Below are 14,973 nucleotides of genomic sequence, written 5' to 3'. Positions count from 1 at the left end.
GCAATTTTCGAAAATTTTCATAATCTTTCACATTCTGGTATTATTTTATTGGCCAAAAATGAACAAAGATATTTATACGTGGACAAAATGTTGCATTAAATGCCAACAATCTAAAATTCATAAACATACAAAATCTCCACTCAATAAATTTAATATTTCGTGTGGACGTTTTGAACATATCCACATTGACCTTGTAGGCCCCCTTACGCCTTCGCTTGGTTATTCTTTTGTTTTTACAGTCATCGACCGTTTTACAAGGTGGCCAGAAGTTTGTTTGGCTCAAAACAAATTCACACTTCCTGTTACCATCATCAAAGTAATGGCATCTTAGAGAGATTTCACAGAACTTTGAAAACTGCCATTATTGGTAGAGGTAAAACTAATAGGTGGAAACAAGATCTTCCTATAATATTATTAGGTCTAAGGTCTTCATTGGAAGATGATTTAGGTTGTTCCTCAGCAGAACTGGTTTACGGTCAACCGTTACGTTTACCAGGTGAATTTTTCATAAATTCTCACAACTCAACGGATGTTAACCCTTTACTGATCAGCCTACAACAAACATTTTCCAATTTGAAACCAACCTCTTTACATTCCACTGAAAAACCTTTTATACATAAACAACTGCGTGATTCAGACTTTGTTTTCCTTCGGCTTGAAGGTATAAAGCATTCATTATCACCAAGATATGAAGGACCTTTTAAGGTTGTTAAAAAATATTCCAAAAGTTTTGTTATTTTTAGAAACAATCAACAATACATTGTTAACATTGATCGTTTAAAATCAGCGTTCATTTTAAATAACTGCATTAATAATTTATCGAAACATTCTGCATCAAAGAAATTATTAAAAGTTTCCTTTGCAGAATAATACTCGACTAATTCCATGTAATATTTTTATTTATTCCTTTCCACCGGTTGAATATTTTGCGCAGGAATATTTTAAACCTCACTAATATTTGATAAATCTTTGTTAAAGTATATTGTTTCCCAGAGTAAAATATTTGCATAACAGAAAAATTGCCACAATTTTAATTTGTTTACTCTTTACCCCAAGAGCAAATGTACTGATTTATATCAAAAACAGATTTTTAGAAATAAAAAAGTATCTGCATTTCAATAATAATTCCATGATCTCTCAATCAGATAAAGTAGACAGAATGTTCAAAATTGAATGAAGAAGAAGATGAATGAAGATCTATTGTGCAGTAGAATGCCCACTCCAGAGTGCGCTGTCTCATGTTCGTTTTACCAATATACAGGTGACTGGTACATAAACATGAATATTGAAATGCGTTAAGATTAAGCCAAATATGCCTTACACAAAGTTGAATAGTTTAGGAATTATTTCAATCTTTTGGTTTTTGTACAGTTTTAGTACATACGCCTACAAATATAGGAATTTAGAGATTAATAATTGTTTCTTTGGCACATTCTTCACTATGTGAATTAACTCCCTATCTTTGTTCAACCTTCTCAGCACTTCCTCATTGCTCGTGTGCGACGTCCATGGGACCTTTAGAATTCTTGGTATCTCCACATTTCAAATGCTTCTATGCGATTTATACTGACAGTCTTCAAAGTCCAAGTTTCTACTGCATAACACTTTGTCAGTCTCAGCTGCATAGCAACATCCAATCACTGTTCAACCCTGTTCAATCTCACTCCATCCACTCTCACAGGCATGGAGACGTTTGAGTTGCGGGATATTAGCATTAATTTCGTTTTACCGGCGTTTATGGCCATATTGAACTGCTTCCATGTCCTATTTACACTGTTTATTATATTTTGTAATCCCACATTCGTATCACCAGCATATTGAATTATGAAGGTTTAAATGGCGAACATTGCATTAATAATTTAAATAAAGACAACCAAATATGTTTTATTATTATTCCAATATAACAACAAAAAAAAATACAAATGATGAAGCCTAATTACCGGGATCGATAATGCAACAGATAAAATAGAAGTAAAAAGCGGTCGATGTCGATTTTGTATCCAGTGACTTTTGGGGCTAATTTCCGCTTTGCCGCCTATTTCAACTTTTACACATACCCCCCCATTTCCAAATTTTTTATTTGTTTATAATTGCTTGATACAATGCCGATGGAATTAAAATAAAAATTAAAACTTAAGATTATCTAGATTATTTTCTGTTTCTCTAAATGGTTTCAAAAAAAACTTTTTACTTAGATATCAATACCGTTTTTTAGGTAGTCCTTTCATATTACTTTTTTATATAGTTTTTTTTTGAATTAATTTACAATGCTGAAGCACCAGAAATAATTTCAATCAACTCTCTGGTGATGACTGCCTGTCTTGTACGGTTAAATGTCAGGGTTAATTTGTCAATCATTTCCCCGGCGTTCTTGCTAGCATTGTCCATAGCAGTCATACGGGATGATTGTTCGCTGCAAGCACCCTCTTTCAATGCGTAGAAAATCAAAGCAGCCAAAGAAAATTCCAAGTAATTTTGAATCACATCATTATCCAACGAATCGTAAATACTCAATTTAGGAGCAGCCTAAAAATGTTCTCTTTAAATAACTTAATTATAATAAATAAAATAAACTCTTACAGTAACAGCAGCTAAACTGAACACAGGCATCTGTTGAGTGGAATAAGAAACGACCGATTTGAATCGGTTATAGACAATCTTACCAGAGGTAAACTCATAACCAGAAGTTAGAATGGCTTTCGCTAAACGGGAGGCGTCTGTGAATGTAGGGGGCAAACGTCCAATTTCGTTTGCAACCAAAATAATGTTCTTGCCGTATAAACGTTGAAGGATTGCGCGCGATTTATCACCAACGCAAATCACTTTCGTATTTTCACCAGATTCGGCGAGTTCGGTACGAATTTGACGAACAACGCTTGTATGAACAGCACCGCATAAACCTAAATTATACAAACAATTAAAATTAATATAAAATAAAATTCTAAATTGACAGATATGAAATGTCAAATCAGCAACTTCAAATCAAATTACATTTAAATGTTTAGGTTATGTTTTTTAGAAAAATTAAATATAACCTATAAAATTTTTTTTTGGTACCTTTATCTGATGTCATAGCAATCATAAAGCTTAATGAAAAGATTAAAAAATTAAAATCAATATAAAATAAAATTCAAAATTGACAGATATGAAATGTCAAATCAGCAACTTAAAATCAAATTAATTCAGTGAAATGTCAAAATGATGATGTTTAGGTTATGTTTTTAAGAAAAATTATAATATTTTTTTTTGTACCTCTATCTGATGTCATAGCAATCATAAGCTTCTTAGGGGCTTCCGCAGGAGGTTGAACATCGGCCTTTTCGTAAAATTGTTGAGCTCCAACACCGATGGGTCTGGCTTGTTTTAATTCTCTTTCAGCCCTAGAATATTTGGCAGCTGATACCATCTTCATGGACTGAGTAATTTTCTGTATGTTCTTTACAGATTTAAGACGAATGGAAATGGCTTTAAGTGTGGCCATGCCACGTTGCTGTTGAGCTTGCGGGGCATTTTGTACCAGCACGGGAACGACGTTACCAAATCGACCCAACATCTTTTTTGGAGGTTTTAATTTCTATAAAAAAAATTATTAGAGTTTAGACCATAACCTATTAGGGTATTATGTAAGAGGTCGATATTCGGGTTAAATGGATGATTTTCGATGCGATTTAGAATTCAATTGGATTCGTTGATGTTAAAGAAGGTTTTTGTGGTGGTTTGGGGTAGTTATTAAAGATTTTTTAGGGAGTAGGAGGAAAATAAAATAACTTTATTACTAACCTTGTCACTGCTGGCGACTAAAAAGCAGTGGTGCTACTTGTGGTTGTTGCGATTTTCAAATAAAATACTTATGTAATACTACAATAAGGATCAATTTTAAGTGAACATATCCAACTGTCAATGCGGCGCTACTAAAACCAATAAAAAATGGTGAATTATACATTTTTCTTTGCGCTCAACTCATTGAAAACTATGAAAAGTAACGTAAAATTGTTGAATTCCTTGAATATCGTTAAGAATTATCGTAATATTAGCAAATCTTGTCAAAATTGTTACGGGACACTACATAACCTAAAAAAAGTTCCTTTCAAATTGGCGGGAAATTCAAAATTTATTTCTACAACCATAATAAATTTACAAAATACCGAGAAAAAACATGTAAATGTTGGAACGATAGGTCATGTCGATCACGGTAAAACCACATTAACAGCGGCGATTACGAAAGTATTACAAAAAGATGGTTTAGCAAATTTTGTTTCTTACGATCAAATTGATAGAGCACCAGAAGAAAAAGCTCGAGGCACAAAATTTTATTAATCCTTTTTATTCAATTCAAAAATTTATTTATTTTAGGTATCACTATAAATGCGGCTCATATTGGATATAGTACAAAAAAGAGACATTATGCTCATACAGATTGTCCTGGACATGCTGATTATGTTAAAAATATGATCTCGGGGGCATCGCAAATGGATGGAGCTGTTCTTGTGGTTGCTGCTGATGATGGTCAAATGCCCCAAACGAGAGAGCATTTATTATTAGCTAAACAAGTTGGGATAGAAAAAATAGTCGTTTTTGTTAATAAAGCTGATTTAGTTGATCAAGAAGTAAATTTTAAACGTTTCAAAAAAGAATTTGTTATTCTCCTGATTTAGATTTTAGATTTAATCGAACTTGAAATAAGAGAACTTTTAACAGACTTTGGATTTGATGGTGATGCCACTCCAATTGTCAATGGTTCAGGATTATTAGCTTTAAAAGGGGATCAATCACAATATGGGGAACCATCAATACGACAACTTCTAGATACTGTAGATAATTATATTCCTGATCCACAAAGAGATTTAAAATCTCCATTTATGCTACCCATAGATAATGCGTTTCTACTTCCTGGTAGAGGAACTGTAGTTGTTGGTACTTTAGCAAGAGGTGTTATGAAGAAAAATGATGAAGCTCAACTTCTTGGATTTGATACAGATGTTAAAACAGGGATAAATGACATTCAAATTTTTAAAAAAAGTGTTCCAATTGTATAAAAAAACACTATTTTTAAATTTATTTTGATGAATTTTATTTTTAGGCTTCTGCTGGTGATAATATTGGTGCTCTTTTACGAGGTGTCCGATTAAAACAAGTTGATCGTGGAATGCTACTTTGTAAACCGGGTAGTGAAAAATTAAGTAATCGCTATAAAGCCAGTATTTATTTTCTATCAAAATCGGAAGGTGGACGATCAAAACCCGTTCTTAGTAAATACATTCAACAGCTTTTTAGTAAAACTTGGAATGTTCCTTGTCGATTAGATCTAGGTTAGAATTTTTTAACCAACGAATATTAATATTACTAATTTCTTTAATTTTTAAGTTGAAGGTACCGAAATGATTTTGCCTGGGGATCATGGACAAGTTTATTTAACGACGCAATGGAAAATGGTTATGACAATGGGGCAAGTTTTTACGATACGAGAGAATAATGTTACCGTCGCAACTGGAATTATTACAGAAACTTTAGAACCTATTGTGATAAGCAGTAATTTAGGAAAACTTGCAATTTAATATTAAATAAAATTAAAACAAAATTATTGTTTTTCCTTAATAAAAATTCTTAATTATTACAACCAGAAAAAGAGCATAATATAATAAAGCAACGAAATTCGTGAAATCTTAATATTTTCGTACTTTCCTGGATATCTATGTATCTGAGAGCAAAAGTGCAAGAGAGCAATATTGTTAAGAACAAAATTTGCTGCAACATTCGTTCTAAAAGTTTTTTTGTAATATTCTCTGAATCACGAATGTTACCATTACCAGCTAGTAAAACTACGAAATTCATGAAATCTCAATATTTTTGTATTTTCTCGCTATCTATGTATCTGAGAGCAAAAGTACAACAGACCAATATTGTTAAGAACAAAATATGCTACAACTTTTGTTCTAAAAGTTTTTTTCACATATGCTCCGAATCCCGAATGTTATCATTAGCAGCTAGTAAAGCAACGAAATTCATGAAATCTTAATAAAATTGTATTTTTTTCGCTATCTATGTGTTTGAGAGCAAAAGTGCAAGAGAGCAATATCGTTAAGAACAAAGTTTGCTACAACTTTTGTTCTAATAGTTCTTTTGTAATATGCACCGAATCCCGAATGTTACCATTAGCAATTAGTAAAGCAACGAAATTCATGAAATCTCAATATTTTCGTATTTTTCTCGCTATCTATGTGTCTGAGAGCAAAAGTGCAAGAGAGCAATATTGTTAAGAACAAAATTTACAACAATATTTGTTCTAAAAGTTTTTTTGTAATATGCTCCGAATCCTGAATGTTGCCATTAGCCACCAGTAAAGCAACGAAATTTATGAAATTTCAATATTTTTGTATTTTTCTCGCTACCTATGTGTATGAGAGCAAAAGTGCAAGAGAGCAATATTGTTAAGAACAAATTTTAATACAATGTTTGTACTAAAAGTTTTTTTGTAATATGCTTCCAATCCATGTTACTATTAGCAGCTAGTAAAGCAACGAAATTGAAATCGAAATTATTAAGAACAAAATGTGCTACAACTTTTCTTCTAAAAGTTTTTTTTATAATATGCTCCGAATCCCGAATATTGCCATTAGCAGCTAGTAAAGTTACGAAATTCATGAAATCTCAATATTTGTGTATTTTTCTCGCTATCTACAGTGTGTCCCCAGATAGGTGAAACGACTCTTATAAAAGATAAAATATTTTCGATATTAATTGTCATTTTTTGGGGTTTAGCCCTGCTTAATTAAAGACTAATTTTGGATATATTATCAATTTTAAAAGAACAAGTGAGCCTTGAGAGTGAAAGAAAAACTCTTTTTGTGGCAGGTAAAGTAGTTTTAACCAAGCAGGGCTGAACCCCAAAAGATGACAATTAATATCGAAAAAAGTTTACATTTTATAAGAGTCGTTTCACCTATCCGGGGACACACTGTGTATGTCAGAGAGCAAAAGTGTAAGAGAGTATTATTGTTAAGAACAAAATTTGCTACAACATTTGTTCTAAAAGTTGTTTTGTCATATGATCCGAATCCTGAATGTTACCATTACCACCTAGTAAAGCAACGAAATTTATGAAATCTGAGTATTTTCGTATTTTTCTCAATATCTATTTGTCTGAGAACAAAAGTGCAAGAGAGCAATATTGTTAAGAACAACATTTGCTACAACTTTTGTTATAAAAGTTTTTTTGTAATATGCTCCGAAACCCGAATGTTACCATTAGCAGCTAGTAAAACAACGAAATTCATGAAATCTCAATATTTTTGTATTTTTCTCTCTATCTATGTGTCTGAGAGCAAAAGTACAAGAGAGCAATATTGGTAAGAACAAAATTTGCTACAATTTTTAGTCGAAAAGTTTTTTTGTAATATGCTCCGAATCCCAAATGTTACTATTAGCAGCTAATAAAGCAACGAAAATCATGAAATCTCAATATTTTTCTCGATATCTATGTGTCTGAAAGCAAAAGTGCAAGAGAGCAATATTGTTAAGAACAAAATATGCTACAACTGTTGTTCGAAAAGTTTTTTTGCACTATGCTCCGACTGCTGCTATTAGCAGCTAGTAAAGCAACGAAATTCATGAAATCTCAATATTTGTGTATTTTTCTCGATATCTATGTGTCTGAGAGCAAAAGTGCAGAGAGCAATATTGTTAAGAACAAAATTTGCTACAACGTTTATTCTAAAAGTTTTTTTGTAATATTCTTCGAATCCCGAATGTTACCATTAGCAGCTAGTAAAGCAACGACATTCATGAAAACTGATTATTTTCGTACTTTTCTCGAAAGCTATGTGTCTGAGAGTAAAAATGCAACAGAGCAATATTGTTAAGAATAAAATTTGCTACAACTTTTGTTCTAAAATTTTTTTTGAAATATACTCCGAATCCCGAATGTTATCATTAGTAGCTAATAAAGCAACGAAATTCATGAAATCTCATTATTTTCGTACTTTTCTCGATATCTATGTGTCTGAGAGCAAAAGTGCACCAGAGCAATATTGTTAAGAACAAAATTTGCTACAACGTTTATTCTAAAAGTTCTTTTTTGCAATATGCTCCAAATCCCCAATGTTCTTTAATAACCTTAATAACCAAATGACAGCTGTCAAAATATACATAACCTAAAAAAATCTTGATTTCTACAAGCTCTGTTTATGAAAGTACTTATTTAAAATGATGCAACAATATCTAAAAGAATTAGAACAAGTAATAAAAAAGAAAAAACGATAAATTTATATCCAACACAATTTGTTTTTTTATTAGGAACCATTTGATGCGGAAGAATTCGTAGAAAGGTTAGCTTGGCGAACTATTGCCGAAACGAAAGAAGGAGGAAACGAAGAGTTTAATCCGGTGGTTTTACACGATTCTTTCGTGCAAGCTATAAAGTAATCACCTATATAATTCACAACGAAATTTTGAAGTAAATAAATTTGTAGGGATTTAACATTACTTCAAGAACGGCAACAAAAAAAATGTGAAAGATTAGAGGCACGTGTACAGGATGATGAGGCAATATTCAGGAAAGAAATTCATGGATTATTAGATAGCAACAAGGTTCAGTTTTAAAAAATAACTAGTGATTATTAAAATTAATTTTTATAATTTCCACAGAATGCTATTGATACATTTCAAGAATTAGATGGTAAAATAAACATAGTTGGGGCGAAAGTATTACATTTAGGCGACCAATTAGATAATATAAACGCCCCGAGACAACGTGTGGTTGAAGCACAAAAATTAATGACTCATTTAAATGGGTTTTTATCTCCAAACAATTATTCTTCACCTTTATTTGACGATTCCACAAATGTAATGTCTATTAAACACTTTTTAATTTATTAGTATTAACTTTTTTGTTGCTTAGTTGACAGAGGTTGCTGAAATTATTCGAAAATTGCAAATTATATCTCAAGATTTGCCATCAGACAGGTAAAAATTTAGTTTGTTATTATTTAATTTTATATTTTGGATGTTTAAGGTTTGGTTCTATAATTAAACAGATAAAAAATCAATATGATGATGTTGAAAAGGCGTTAATACAAGATTTTCGAACAGCGCAAACTAAAAATGATTATAAAAAAATGAAAGAAATTGCTGGGGTTTTATCACAATTTAAAAGCTATTCGGATTGTGTTGATTCATTTATTGTTCAGAGTCAAAAGGTTGTGATTTTAATTCAGGATTTATTCGTTTTTATGCTTTTTTTTGTTTTAGGGTTGTTTATCAAATAAAGATGTGTTTCTTTATATGCTAAATTTGTGCAAAAACAGCTATGAAATCATTAAACAAGTTTTTAATAACCCCGAACAAGTTATCTCTAAATATGTTCTTAATTTGTATCATTCCCATTTACAAATGTACATACAAGAACGATTATCCATTACTAAATTGGATACTTATAATTATTTAAAAGTTTTATACGATCTTTATTCGAGGTAAAAATCAATTTTTTAAAAACTATCTTTGATTTTAAAATGTTTCTAGGACTCTTCAACTCTCCTCCAATTTAGAATCAGCAAATATGAGCGATAAATCTTTCTTAGAAAAACTTACAAACAACATTTATAAATCGTACATTGAAAATTACATCAAGTAAATAATTTAAAGTGACGAAATTAAGGTGATTTTAACGTTTTTAATGTTTCAGTTTAGAATTGGATTGTTTAAAAGGGCGTCTCGCGGACGTTTTGAAGAAATATTATGAATCAAAGAATCATCAAAAGAGACAGTTACATTCTGGGGGGTAAGAATAAAACTTAAAGTGTTAAAATAAAACTTAAATGTTGTTTTGTGAAGTTTCCAAGAATTAAGGAGGGATATCCAAGCGGCAATTGGTACAAGAACCAACTTAAATATTGCTCAAATTGAAAATTATGGAGGCGAAACATTTTTATCAGAAGAATTGGCCATTACTGTGTTACAAGATAGTAAATTAGCGTTTCAAAGATGTCTTTTGGTGGGTTAAATTAATGTTTAAAGTTTTTATTGTCTGAAGACTAAGCTAAACTCGAATATTTCTAGTTCTTGAGCTAGTGGTAGTTCTAGTTTTAATTCATTAAAAATATACAAGAATATAGAATAACAATTAAATTAGGGTACTGGTACCCCTTAATAAGAAGGGAGATCCATTAATATATACTCTGCTGAATGTGGCATAAAAAATACTAGCTTTGGATCTGCATGAATGCCTAAAACATTATACAGACGATATTTTTTTTGTGGGTACAAAAACAGGTCGAACCCAATAGCACTGTACTACAAACAACCAGTTGTGTACAAGTTAAATTACAGTTCACTATAATAATAATGGTGCCTATCTCCTTTGCATTTTCATATAGAGAAAGTGGCTAAAACTACCATTTACAGATATAAGCGATATGCTTAACCCTTTGTGTCCCAAGAAGTCAAAAATTTTGAAACTGTGACAGAATTAAAAGGCTATCAAAATACACTCAGTAAAGGCCTTTGGAATCAATTTTAGCAAAATATGCAATCCCCCTATTTTCGCATAATCTAAGTGTCAAAAAAGATGCTAATTCAAAAATTCCTGGAAACCGTGTTTATTGAAATTAAGAAATGAAACTTATTTTAAATTGAAGCTTAAAGCTTTCTCTTTAAATCGATGTATAATAATCGATAGGTTGAATTAGAAAAATATTGAGAAAAAGAGTATTGAGTTAAAACTAACATTTTCGTATAACCTAAGAGTGTCAAAAAAGGTGCTAATTTAAAAATTTCTGGAACCCGTATTTATTGAAATTAAGGAATGAGACTTATTTTAAATTAAAGCTCAAAGCTTCCTTTTTAAAATGATGTATAATAATTGTTGGGTTCGATTGGAAAAATATTGAGAAAAGAAATGTTGAAACAAAACTTACATTTTCGAATAACCTAAAAGTGTCAAAAAAGATGCTAATTTAAAAATTCCTGGAAGCAGTATTTATTGAAATTAAGGAATGAAACTTATTTTAAATTAAAGCCCAAAGCTTTCTCTTTAAAATGATGTATACTAATTGTTGGTTTGGATTGGAAAAATACAGAGAAAAAGAATGTTGAAATAAAACTTACATTTTCGTATAACCTAAGAGTGTCAAAAAAGATGCCAATTTAAAAATTCCTGGAAGTCGGATTTATTGAAATTAAGGAATGAGACTTATTCTAAATTAAAGCTCAAAGCTTTCTTTTTAAAATGATGTATAATAATTGTTGGGTTCGATTTGAAAAGTATTGAAAAAAAAATATTGAAATTTTGAAAGAAATTTGCGTCTACATTTTTCAATTTTAAAAATTAATTTAAATAGAGGGTTTAATATGCAACTTTTTTGTCTCTTAACATTTTCTCCTAAAATTGTTAGTTTGTCCATAAAGAAATAAAATACCTATTTGACACAAATTCACAGTATGGTTATTAATGTTATTATTTATGTAAAAATATCAAGTAGGCTGATGTCATAATGACAAATTTTTAAATATTAAGAACAGTTTCTCCCAAAATTAATTTAATCAAAAAAAAAAGAAATAAATAATAAAACCCCTTAATTTTCGCTGAAAAATCACCCCTTAAAATCTTTCGCATCAATTTAGATACACCCTGTATATGGATTATCAACAAAACTCTTAAAAGAACTAATAACTTGTGTCTCTAAACAATTAACAGTCATTTCCAATAAATGTATGACAGAGGGAATTTTTCCAAAAGAACTAAAATACGGGTAAATTATACCAATACAGAAACCTGGAGATCCCAACGACCTGCATAACTACCAATCACTGTCCAATCAATGTCCAAAATTTTGGAAATTGCTTGCTTAATGTGTTACAAGTGATCATAAGAGGTTTTGATGAACAAAAATATACTCAAATTGCCTTTTGTGATCTTAGCAAGGCTTTTGATCTTGTAAATCATGACATTCTGACTAAGAAATTGAACAAATACGGTATAAGAAATAAGGCCCTTAACCTGTTTGTTTCATATCTGGATCAGCGACAACAACAAACTCACTGGAAAGATGAAATATCGGAATGAAAAAGAGTCGAAACAGGAGTTTTGCAAGGTTCGGTTCTTGTAGCATTGGATTCCTTCTTGAGACAGTCAAGCCGCTCTGATTAATGACTGTAAGAGAACATTAAATACACTGAGTTGTGATAACAGAGTTTCTCTGATCTGGGTCTCAAGTCACTCTGGGGTTGCTGGCAATGAAGTGGCAGATGAGCTAGCACGAGAGGGCAGCGCTAAACCAGCAGTTGGTGTATAATTTGCGATGGCCAAACATAGGATTGGACTGTGGGCTGAAGAGAGACTTCGCCTACTGTGGATTGTTTACATTTCACACATTCAGATATAGTAGTAAAAACAGTGAAAAAATGGAGCATTCCTGTAGCCCATAATTTCCTCTACGGGAACAAATACTGTGTTTTTATTTTTCAATTTTTGTGCTTACACTCATTTCCTCTAGCTCAGCTTGGTGTTGATTTTTTGGTGCCTTTCTCTTCTTCCTCATATTCTTTCGTAGTTCACCGGACTGATGTTTCTGTCGCGAACCTTTTCATCGTTCCATTTTGTAAAATTTTGACAATAACACTGATTTTAATTTGCATACAACTATTCGTCTCCAAGATCATATAATGACTAACACACTACGTAAATTGCCCAACTTATATTGTAAAATATAATATAAAATGTACACCACATCTATTTTTTCCAATAGTGGGAGTTCAATGGTGAAATTTCCAAGGGGAACACCACGTCTATTTGCGCCCGCACCATTATTACTTGAATAATTACGCTGAATAATAAAAGTAGAATTAACACTAGATCTAGAACTAAATATTTCTAGGTCTAGTGCTGGTTCTAGTTTTAATGCAATAAAAATATACTACAACCTACAATTAGTGTTACCTAACACTGTTATTAGAAGTAACACTAGACCTAGAAACATTTGAATTTAGCTATTCATCTCTTAAGACAGCTAAACCCGAATGTTTTTAGTTCTAGGTCTAACGACTGTGCTAGATTGTATATTTTTTGAACTAAAACTAGAATTAGAAATATTTGGGTTTTGCCGTTCGTCTCAAACACAGCAAAACAGGCTTTTATTTACCTGTTATATGCACAAATTTATTAACTATTAATAGTTATTAAAATTGTTATTATTACCTATCAACAATTTCGAATGTTTGTATTCATTTAAATATTGTCATTTTTCGAAAGGTTAATTTTTATTTTATATTTTAGTTATCAAAATCAGATGAAAAAGCTTCAAACGCAGTAAGAATTTTGGATGAATTACAAAAATATTTATTGATTGATCATATTGCTTACGCAATCGAATTGGGTCTTCAATCAATTCCGGTCGTTGAAGGACCAAAAATTCCTCCGAATTTCTATTTTTTTACGGTTATTCATCAAAGTAATAACATAATACATTTGTTGGAAAAACAATTTGTTGATTTGGTGGTTCCGTTAGTTACTAAGTATTAAAAAATATGAAACAACCAAAATTTGATGATTAAAATGATTTTTTTTATGTAGAAGCCCGGAAAAGTACAGCGAATGCTTACAAATGAAAAAACAGAGATTGGAAGAGATTGAAAAAAAAGTTAACATTGGTTTTGATCGGTATATTTTGTATTTTTAGGCAAATTATTAAATTAACGTTTAAATCATTTTAGTTGTTTAACCGCTATTGTTACGTGGGTCAAACTTTATTTACAAAGTGAGCAAAAGAAAAGTGATTTTAAACCGGATACGGATGATATAAATACTGTTGCGTCAAACGTAATTATTTAATTTTTTCTCTTTATGTTGGTTATTATTTAAATTTTATTTAAGGCTTGCCGTGGAGTTACTCAATATATCACCAACACAATAAGTCAAATAACAAACAATTTAGATGGAAATAACGTTGTTGTTATTCTTCAAGAATTGGGTATTAAACTTCATAAAGTTATTTATGAACATCTCTTACAATTTCAATATAATACCTTAGGTAATTATGTTTTATTTAAACTGCTTAAATAATTTAATTTATTTTTTTTATAGGTGGTATGATTGTAATTTGCGATTTAAACGAATATAGGTCATGTACAAAACCATTGGGTCCTTTAGTTGCAAAACTTTTTGAAACACTCCACGCACTTTGCAATTTATTATTGGTTAAACCAGAAAATTTGGATCAAGTTCGAGAAGATTCATTAGTAAGATGTTTTATTTATTGCTAATATAAAATTATTAATTTTTTTTATCCAAAATAGGTTGATTTGGATCCATCTATAGTAAACAGCTTTATCCAGTTAAGAAGTGATGCTAAAATACTTAAATTAAGAATTTAAAATCATAAATTTATTTTAATTTGAGAGAGTTATTATTTTTTTGTTTTGTACAATTAACATTAAACTTTCAGCCTTAAAAACGATAACGAGCCGTTTTTATTTTTACCGAATTTTAATAACACACTAATTTAATTAAAACAAAGTATTAACAAGTTATAACATGCGATTTTGGTTAATTTTAACAAAAATTATAACACCTCTATGAATCTGTTTACTGGCATACTGGGTCAGCGCATCATAGAAGAATCGTTCGACTGTTGACGCGGTTTTTGTCGTTAGGCAGGTACTAGAGAAGGCTATTGAATATAAGTAGGTTTATGCCTCTGTAGTTGTTTCTTTCTTATCTCCTGTTTTGAACATTAGAATCATTGTGCTTGTTTTCCATGCGTTTGGTATTTTTTGCTCAGTTAAGATTTTGCTTATCAGTGATGTTATTTCCATTATTAAACTGTCTCCTCCCTATTTTAGCTCATTAGTAGGTAGCTCATTTGAGATTTTGTTTTGACCTTGTGATTTTCTTGACTCTGATATTTTCTAGCCAGATTCTGCTGTAGCAATAGAGAGAGAGGGAACAGGTGTTGGGCGGACTGGGGCGGACGATGTGGAGAG

General features: G+C 31.0%; 3 protein-coding genes across 3 annotated transcripts; 2 read left to right on the top strand and 1 right to left on the bottom strand.

Moving 5' to 3' along the window:
* Window positions 1-1,864: 1,864 nt before the first annotated feature.
* On the bottom strand, window positions 1,865-3,869 carry LOC111420360 (ATP synthase, gamma subunit). The gene is made up of 4 exons (XM_023053337.2): window positions 3,781-3,869; window positions 3,253-3,574; window positions 2,581-2,900; window positions 1,865-2,526 (listed from the first exon to the last, which is right to left on the bottom strand). Exons 2-4 carry the CDS (start codon window positions 3,551-3,553, stop codon window positions 2,263-2,265), a joined length of 885 nt encoding a protein of 294 aa, XP_022909105.1. The 5' UTR covers window positions 3,554-3,574; window positions 3,781-3,869; the 3' UTR covers window positions 1,865-2,262.
* Window positions 3,868-5,578, top strand: LOC111420351 (mitochondrial translation elongation factor Tu 2). The gene is made up of 5 exons (XM_023053328.2): window positions 3,868-4,300; window positions 4,354-4,607; window positions 4,656-5,030; window positions 5,081-5,309; window positions 5,365-5,578. Exons 1-5 carry the CDS (start codon window positions 3,928-3,930, stop codon window positions 5,553-5,555), a joined length of 1,422 nt encoding a protein of 473 aa, XP_022909096.2. The 5' UTR covers window positions 3,868-3,927; the 3' UTR covers window positions 5,556-5,578.
* A 2,553-nt stretch (window positions 5,579-8,131) lies between these two features.
* LOC111420442 (Exocyst complex component Sec10) lies at window positions 8,132-14,450 on the top strand. The gene is made up of 16 exons (XM_023053427.2): window positions 8,132-8,235; window positions 8,293-8,417; window positions 8,469-8,586; window positions 8,644-8,841; window positions 8,897-8,961; window positions 9,011-9,194; window positions 9,247-9,467; window positions 9,517-9,624; window positions 9,680-9,775; window positions 9,829-9,988; window positions 13,268-13,506; window positions 13,565-13,651; window positions 13,705-13,810; window positions 13,865-14,021; window positions 14,075-14,229; window positions 14,287-14,450. Exons 1-16 carry the CDS (start codon window positions 8,203-8,205, stop codon window positions 14,362-14,364), a joined length of 2,130 nt encoding a protein of 709 aa, XP_022909195.1. The 5' UTR covers window positions 8,132-8,202; the 3' UTR covers window positions 14,365-14,450.
* Window positions 14,451-14,973: the final 523 nt, after the last annotated feature.

This window comes from Onthophagus taurus, chromosome 7 (genome assembly GCF_036711975.1).
Source record: "Onthophagus taurus isolate NC chromosome 7, IU_Otau_3.0, whole genome shotgun sequence".
In the NCBI taxonomy this organism is placed as follows: Eukaryota; Metazoa; Arthropoda; class Insecta; order Coleoptera; family Scarabaeidae; genus Onthophagus; species Onthophagus taurus.
This window is presented reverse-complemented; position numbering and strand designations above follow the sequence as displayed.

Excerpts from the sequence above, each read along its gene's own strand:
- LOC111420360 (XM_023053337.2), bottom strand. The coding sequence starts at position 3,553 with ATGTTGGGTCGATTTGGTAACGTCGTTCCCGTGCTGGTACAAAATGCC. Across the intron at positions 2,901-3,252 it reads TGCTATGACATCAGATAGAG|GTTTATGCGGTGCTGTTCAT; the intron begins GTACAAAAAAAA and ends TGTATAATTTAG. Across the intron at positions 2,527-2,580 it reads TCAGTTTAGCTGCTGTTACT|GCTGCTCCTAAATTGAGTAT; the intron begins GTAAGAGTTTAT and ends GAACATTTTTAG.
- LOC111420442 (XM_023053427.2), top strand. The coding sequence starts at position 8,203 with ATGATGCAACAATATCTAAAAGAATTAGAACAA. Across the intron at positions 13,507-13,564 it reads GTGGTTCCGTTAGTTACTAA|AAGCCCGGAAAAGTACAGCG; the intron begins GTATTAAAAAAT and ends TTTTTTATGTAG. Across the intron at positions 14,022-14,074 it reads ATTTCAATATAATACCTTAG|GTGGTATGATTGTAATTTGC; the intron begins GTAATTATGTTT and ends TTTTTTTTATAG.
- LOC111420351 (XM_023053328.2), top strand. The coding sequence starts at position 3,928 with ATGGTGAATTATACATTTTTCTTTGCGCTCAACTCATTGAAAACTATG. Across the intron at positions 4,608-4,655 it reads CTGATTTAGTTGATCAAGAA|ATTTTAGATTTAATCGAACT; the intron begins GTAAATTTTAAA and ends CTCCTGATTTAG. Across the intron at positions 5,031-5,080 it reads TTAAAAAAAGTGTTCCAATT|GCTTCTGCTGGTGATAATAT; the intron begins GTATAAAAAAAC and ends TTTTATTTTTAG.